We start from the raw sequence: 8,246 nt of genomic DNA, 5'->3' as shown, positions 1-8,246 counted from the left end.
TACTCATACAACATTCGTAGGTAGCCTGTATCCATACCTGTTGCCATCCAAAAAGAAAACATTGTAAGTGACAATGGATGTGTTTGACGAAAGCATTTTTTTTAAAGAGATGAAGTAAAATAAATATTTTTTTAAAGAAATTTTTAAATTGTAGTGAATGCTAGACCTTGCTGTTCTTAGCGGGAAACATTTTGTTTGAATATTTGAAATAAAATAAATTATTTCAAACTAATATAAAATCATATGAGGTTAAATGTAATAGCAAGCAAATGTATGTGAAATTTGGTTATGTAGTAAGTGGTGTTTACCATGTGGGTAATTCTGGAAGACATGCTGTACGATTGGCTAGAGTGTATTCTCTTGCATAGATTTTGATGCGAGCAATGATTCCTCTTGCTGTCTACGCTTAAGATATGGATTCTCGTGCATTTGTGCAATGCGTGAGAATGGGAATGCTGGATTGATTTGAATTTCTGCCAATGACCGCACTCTTGAAATTGCAGTGAATGTTAGCCCTTGTCGTTCTTTGGTGCCGATGTCTACTGTTGCTTTGTCTAATGTCATTCCTTGTGACTTGTGTATCGTTAAAGCCCATGCCATTTGAAGTGGTATCTGACGGTGTGTACCCCTTGTGATGGGAGAAATGGGTACATATGTTGGGTGTGAAATGTCCCATGGTGTTCCTTTGTATTGTCTAAAGTCGACAACCACGAAGGATGGTAATTCTGGGGGCTTTGAGCCAATTGAATAAAATATTGAGATGACCTTCCCAAGTGTGCCATTGACGAGGCCTGCATGTACCCATAAGTTGCTGGTGAGCATAACTTTTTGTTCGTTGCATAAGAGCACTTTTGCAGGCAAATGCTCATCTTCTGTTGTAGTAGGAGTTTTCTGCCTTTGTTGTTCTGCAGAGCAAAGCGCTACTGGGATGTTCAATTTTTTAAGCATTTTCCTATTATGCAAGACAACTGAGTTGTTTGTTGCATATAGGTGCATGGATTCTTCAAATGTGTGTTTCTCTTCATGTGTAAGAGACGAATTTGTTCCTGACATTAGGTGTTGCCAATCTTCAAGTGTAGATATTCCATTTTTGAGATTTGTGAGTATTTGCCGGAAAGCAACCTGGGACGGGCTAGCTCCTTGTTGATGAAAAATGGTTGAAAGTGTTATGAATATGTCGAAGTTGCGCCAAAGTGCAGTGCCACGTGATGTCCCAACGTATAAAGGAATGTCTTTTACAGGTGGTAGCTAGCCTAAATCTCTGACAAGGATAATTGAGCGATTACCAAATGGTGCATTTTGGTGAAGAGGGAATGCCTCTCTTAGACGATCATCAATGTGAGAAAGAATGTTTGGACCAATGAAGCTCATTTCATCAATGAGAATGTATTCTACATGATAGAGTTGCTCTTGCATTTGTAGGAGTGGTTGGCCTTCAAGAGGATGCATTGTTTGGATACGGATACGAAGGGCATAGTGAATTGTAAGGGCATTTATATTGAAAGCTGCAACGCCGGTTGGTGCAAGTAACAACAAAGGGTTTTTGTTTGCTGGTGATTTTTCCACAAATGCATGGTGCAGACATTTAATCAAATGGGATTTTCTTGTCCCAGATGTTCCTTGTATGATTATTCTGTGTGGGGGTTTTGGCGAAGGGGTTTTAAAGTGTGAAAAAATAGTGGTGAAAGCTATGTTTTGGGTAGGAGATAATGTGTGATCTTGGGGAAGGTTGGAAAAAGAATGATGTTGGTTTTGAATGGTTGAGCGGTTGAATTCAATGAAATTTATGACAGTTTCTTGAAAGTGGGGAGGGATAGTATTATGTGACTAATTGTGGTTGGCATTGAAGTCACGGTAGCCAATCATGTCGAGGTCATCAATTGAAATATTGTAACCTGGGTGTAGCTGAGAGAGGATTTGCCATTCATTCATCTGCATGGAATCATGAGGGGTGTCGGGGGTAGTTGATCTTCAGTATGTGGGGTTTGTGGGTTTTCAATTTCTTGATGGACATGACATGGTGTATATGTACCCTTTTTTTGTTCCCAGTGTGCAATAATTTCTGCATCAGTTGAACCAATATCATTGGGGAGTGTTCAGAAGGGGAAATACAATAGTAATTCACTCCAGCAAAAGGTGGCATAAGAAGGATCATCAGAGGAAGGAATGACATTGTAACGGGGCAAGACATGTACAATCATTGGAGGGAATATGTGTTTCCATTGGTTTTTTTTTCCGCTGGGCAGAATATGACCATGAGCATGCAACTTCAAGGAGGGGCAGTGATTCCAATGAGACAAGCCTGTTCATGTATGCAAGGATAAAGTTTGGTGTCGAACCGGGATTCTCAGAATCTTGTGAAACACATTTGAAAATAGTCTTGTTGACATTCAAAGAATGAAATGTACGACTATAGAGAGAGAGGTAGCTTTTGTAACATATGGCATATTTCTTGTGCTCCAATGTCTCTATCTGCAATGGTTTCTGTAAGGAGTTTTTGGGTAACAACAACAGTAGGTGCTTCTGGAATGACACTTTGTGATAGCTGTGATAGCATTTGATGGTAGCTCTCAGATCTTGTTTCTGCTTTTGCTGCATACTTTGAAATATATTTTAACATAGCATGGCGAGAAAGGACTGGTTGGCAATCAACATTTTCTCTCCAAATAGAGAGTAGATTAGCATTGTGAATATTCAATCTTTCATCATTGCGAGCAGGGACGTAGGTTTTATGACCTTTATCATCAATGAAAATTGGAGATGTGGACTTCAACTCCCACGTTACTCCATACTGGCAGCTAAGTACATTGTCTTTCTTGTGAAGACAAGAAGATTCATGACACTTTGTATGACGTTGAACGCAGTTGACGAGCTCTATATAGTCTTCAGACTGATTGGACGTGAATATTGATGCTGTGTCAAGAAGACATGGGTTATGAATTGTTGATTGGTGAAGCGGAATATTTCAGTGTTCTGCCTGACGTGGATTCCAGGCAGTTACGTAGTGGTCGAAATATTTTTGTGCATCAGCAACTTCTAATGCATTGTTCCAGTCAATTGTGTCCATGTTTGGTGCATTTTGCAGCCAGAGGAAGCCATGAATGTGTGCGGATCCTCTATGTTGCCATTCGTATCTGAATATAATATGAAGGTTAAATCTGGTTAATACATATATATGCAACGTAGAAAATTAATGTAGAGGGAAATGGATATTAAAAAATACCTGCACCAGTAGTCTACTGCATGGAGGCCTTTTTGCAGGATTTCTTCAAGGAAAATTGTAAATCTGCAATGCATATATTGGGCTGTTAGATGTGGGTTTTTAATTATGTTTTGAATTTTCCATTGGAAGTGGTTGACTGAATTGGAAGGAACACTGGTAGGCATGATCATGTGCAAGTCATGCCATTTAGTATCAGCTGCACTGAGAGTGAAAAAGAATGTCGGACTTCCTATTTGCGTGATCATGTCAGTCAGCTCAGATCGTCGTTTGTTCCAGAAAGACTGTGTTCCTCGTAGGGCTGAACCGAACCACATTATTTTCTCTGGCAATCTTGAATCTGGAGAGTCACGAAGACACTATCATAGGTCTGCAACCGTTGTTGGCAAGTTGTTCTCAATATACTTCTTCACAAAAACACTAGAAGTTGCTTGGCTACAGTGGCGCATTAGAATGTTATAAAGATAGTAGCAGAATCTTGGGTGTTGGCCCAATCGGTTATCATGGTAGTGCAACAAGTGTAAAGCATATTCATGCATCTCAAATTTTGTAAGTCTTGGTTGCATGATCTTGGAAATGCTTGTAGGGAAAAGTGGTGGGAATGCCATGGCAAAGAGGCTGATGGTGTTGTACTCATTTATAGCTATTAAAGATATTGGAGGCCAATCGATAGAGCTTGTTGAATTTGAATGGGTCAAGTGCAAATAGTTACAAATGTGCTCAAGCTCAGTACATGAATTTGGGAGTATTGGAACGAAAGAAGAAGGTTGGATTTCTAATGAAGGTAGCATGACATTAGTATCATAAGTAGAATCAGTAGTGGTTTGACGGGGTTCAAAAGAGGAGGTGGTTATATTTGTAGGGTGATCTGGTAGTGCAGAAATTGCAGATGAATTGAATTGAATATCACAATAGTAAGGGTCATTTTTTATTTTGTATTCAAGGGCTGCAAGGACACGTGATTTGCAAACGAAGAATTCACAAGCCTTTTCAGATGGATTTTGCCTTTTTACAATGAGGATGTCTAAGTCAGAAATCATTCGGGGTAAGTATTTGGCAATAGTGGTGATGTATTGAGGGAAGCTAATTGTATGGCCACTATATTTGTATTGACCACCACGGGCATGCGTGACTTGTAGAATGGGGTTTACACGTGCAATGAGCATTTCTTCAACTTGTGTTAACCGTTGAAGGACATAATGTTGTTCACCAGGGTTCATGTTATTTAGTTTAGAAAAATGATTTGTCGATTGAGATGATGCACAACGAAAACAAGAAAGTCTACCGTGGAAAAGCTTTGTTGTCATTCCTGGGTATGATTCTTTTCATATTGTGCAAACATGCATGGTAGAAAGTTCATCAATCCTTTCTCGAAAGCGACGATGTTCTTCATTAAGGGGAGGGTTATATTGGATTTGATGAAGGTGATATGGGTTGGTTTTTATAGTTGGGAGAGCATTTGAGGTGGGAAGGGATGTAGAGGAAGTAGTAGGGTTGTTGCGGTTTTTATAAAGTAGTCGCCGTCGTGCATTTATTGTATCCTTTTGCTGTGCATAAAGAAGATGTCGCCGCTCATTTTTGTCTACATTTTGATTGTTTTTTGGCATATCTAAACAAGTACAAATAATTATTTTTAGTTTTCATAAACGAGTATTGCATGTTTGGAGAATGTATTACAAGTTTTAGAATTAATTTTTTTTATTTGAACATAGAATTAATTTTTTTTATTTGAACATCGGTGAAGGTAGGTAGATTAGGTAGAAGGAAAAACATGCAATTAGGAGTACTATAAAATCATATGTTATTTTGGCATCTATTATTGAGAGGAGAGGAGCAAGATAACCAATATTTTGCTCCCTTCTTCTTCATTTTTTTTTTGACAAGTTTGAACGATAGCATGAATAGATTAGCAAGCAAGAGATCAATGTATAGCCATGTAAACAACGAATGGAAAACTTATGTAGTAAGTCTTTACAAATGTTGATATCTATATTATGTAAAATGAAAAGGGGTAAACATACATATTTTGGAATAATTGGAAGAGAGTATTTGCAGCGACAGTGTGCATCACAATAACATGGGTGTAATTTACAACAATATGAAACAATGAGTTGTACATAAATGTATGTTTATGTACAAACAATAGTGTTTGAAGAGACCCAAAAAAACATTTCAAAGGTGGTGAAAAACAGGTCGTTTTGAAGTGGACATTGCTTGAATGTCATTGAGGGCTTCTTTGCATGCAGAGGCATATTGAATTTCTTCTAAATTTATCAGTATTGGTTGCAAGCGCTGAACACCGTTGAAATAATCTGCTTTAATGGAAAGTGCTAGCAGGAAGCGACGTCTTGAAATTTGGCCACAAATTTCCTGCAGATCAGTTGGTTTGATAGAAAGAAGGAACAGGTCTTTTGCTGTGATGCCCATGAGCTCGTTCCCTGCATCATTGAAAGTTGTGACGTTTTTTAGGTGCCCGGTGTGGTCATGTAGCCCAATTTTAAGTTTGTAACGGTAGTCACATTCTAGGAAGTCGCCGTTACATTTTGGACAATGCCAAAGATTGTTAGAATGCTCCACAACCTTCTTCATGCATTGTTTTCCATTGAAATCTAATGGACATGCTAGAAAGTAGAAGTCATCCATGTGAAGAGCAGTTATTGTTGCACGAACTGAAACCCATATTGCTTTATCAGAGGTTTGCATGCCAACAATTTCATGAAACGTCTTTCGTGGTAGGGCACGTTTTGAAGCAACACCATAGTTTCTACTCAAAGATGGAGAAGAAGAGCTATAACCTATTTCATGGAACCATGCATGTATTTGATGAGTTTCTTCAACTTTTGGATTTATGATGAGAGTGCTTGTTGATATTGTCACTATTGTGGTGCCATTAAATTTAGATACACGACCTCCTTTGATTGCAAGGATTGGTGGGTTGTCGAAAGAGTAGAATTCAACAAGGTTTTGTCCTATAGAGTCACAATGGTCTTCCCATAATGTTACATCAATGCTAAAACTCGACTTGTCTTTTAATATGAGTGTTTTCCTTAATGTTTCACTTCCGTCTTTTCGTCGAATTGTTGATGCAGGTGAAGTGGAGGTAACAACACCAATGACATCCACATTCGTATTTGGACTTGCACTTTTTATTTTAGCAATAGTCTTGAAGTGAAAGCTCTGGTAAGGAAATGTTGGATCATCTACGGGACATGGATTGATAGTGGAAGCATCAAACAAGTAAATTTCCCATTTGTTCTTGAGGTGGTTGTAGTTTGGATTTGCTTCTTTAATTGTGCCATTTGAAACAATGTATAGCTGCCCAAATTGAATTAGACTGTAAAGAGATTCGACCAATTCAGCAAATGCAGAAAGGTGGATCTCTTCCTTATCACGATTGATAAGGTAAAATCCAAAAACTTTTCCTGAGCCTCGCACATTGTTGTAAGTCTTCAATGATGTTTTTGCAGATGCTCTACCTTGGATTGACCAATATTTTCGGTAAGGATTGAGTGTCGTGAATGGAATTGTTGTAGTTGTTTCCGTAATTGGTGGAGTAACTACAGAGGGCAAGGTATCTTCTGCTGATGAAGAGATAACCTGGGATGTATCTACCTTTGCATGTAGTAGCGTCGATGAGTCCGTCGCCAATCCTGCTGAGCGCATCACAACTTCAAGCTCAACCACTTGGATGGACCTTATGTAAACAAATGAGAAATGAATTAATGAAGATTCCATTTTTTTTTTAATGCAAGAAGCATTTAGAAGGAAAAAAATAGAAGAGGGTAATTTCAAATGTTGGGCCTTACGAGGAGTTTTGAAGCACCGTGCAAGCTGCTTTTTTAAGCAGAATTATTGAGCCAATTTGGATGTCTCCAGATGCAACTTGTGGGCTATATGCGGATGGTAGCAAAGTCTTGTGTTGATGTGTTCCATCAGATAGAGTAATGTGGAAGTGTGAGGATGTTGTTTTTAATGAGGTAACAGAACCAACATCGATTATTTGAAGTAGTGGTTGAATCTCAGTGGAACCATTCAGCAATAGAGGAATGGCATTCGTTGTCAAGGTTGTCTCCATAATATTAACAGGGGGATTCTTTTTTCCGTGATAGTAGTACCTGCAATTCATCAAATTCACCACAACACAAAATTCTAGTAAAAGAAGTTGTGATGTGAATGCGGAATCTAATCTAACAAGGCTAACTTTTGATGGTGAAACAATAATAAGGGCACAAGATATGAGAATGAATTGTCATTCACACCACTATTAAAGGTGATCTGACCTTGTAGAACAAATTTTTGTAACATGTTTTGGCATAAATTACAAATGTTTTACGTAAATCCCATGCTATGTATGTAAGGTACGTGTCTAAACCTTTTAGAAACTGTAACGATGTTTCTAAAACTCTTATAATGTGCTCAGAATCTGCCTGAACATGTCGACTGATGTGTCCAAAATTGCCTGATGTGTCCAACATGTGATACCCTCTGTCACTACTCCACTCAAGCCTTGCTTGATGCAATGATGAGTTTCCCAATTTGGTTCATTGTTCTTAAAGGAACTCAGCCCATAAACATAATATGCCTTTCCCTCCCTTGATCTACATTTGTTATCTTGATTTGCATAAGCTATGTATCCTCTTAGTACCAAGACACATCCACCTAATATGAATCCTTCCAAAGACGGACAGCCCCCAAAAGCGGTAAGCATTTCATAAGCAGAAATTCAACCTAGAGGGGGAGGAGAACAACCTCTCATATTAACCACCCAAGCTAGACCACATTGACAAAATGTCTGTTAATAAGATTCAGCGACAAGGTACATATTGTGCAAATTTGGAAATAGCTCAAGCGACTCAAAGATCCTTATAGTCTTACAGTACCTTTAAAACATGTATGAAATAGGAACATTTTCCAGCCATGCCTAATACTAATCCTTTCAGCAATATTCTGTTCACACATGATATGCGATCCTTGTAGGAAAAATCCACATGTTTCTTACACAACGTAAAACCCATTAAGAGATGCA

At 38.4% G+C, this 8,246-nt stretch overlaps 1 protein-coding gene across 1 annotated transcript; it reads right to left on the bottom strand.

Annotated features, from left to right (window-relative positions):
* Window positions 1–345: 345 nt before the first annotated feature.
* On the bottom strand, window positions 346–1,053 carry LOC149204082 (uncharacterized). The gene has a single exon (XM_089397034.1). It carries the CDS (start codon window positions 1,051–1,053, stop codon window positions 346–348), a length of 708 nt encoding a protein of 235 aa, XP_089253160.1.
* Between the last annotated feature and the right edge of the window lie 7,193 nt (window positions 1,054–8,246).

The sequence above is a fragment of the Pinus tabuliformis genome, chromosome 1_2 (genome assembly GCF_031772625.1).
Source record: "Pinus tabuliformis cultivar Carrire ecotype Pingquan chromosome 1_2, CPIR1, whole genome shotgun sequence".
Classification (NCBI taxonomy): Eukaryota; Viridiplantae; Streptophyta; class Pinopsida; order Pinales; family Pinaceae; genus Pinus; species Pinus tabuliformis.
This window is presented reverse-complemented; position numbering and strand designations above follow the sequence as displayed.

What these genes read in the sequence shown, in the direction of transcription:
- LOC149204082 (XM_089397034.1), bottom strand. Translation starts at nt 1,053, where the DNA reads ATGTCAGGAACAAATTCGTCTCTTACACATGAAGAGAAACACACATTT.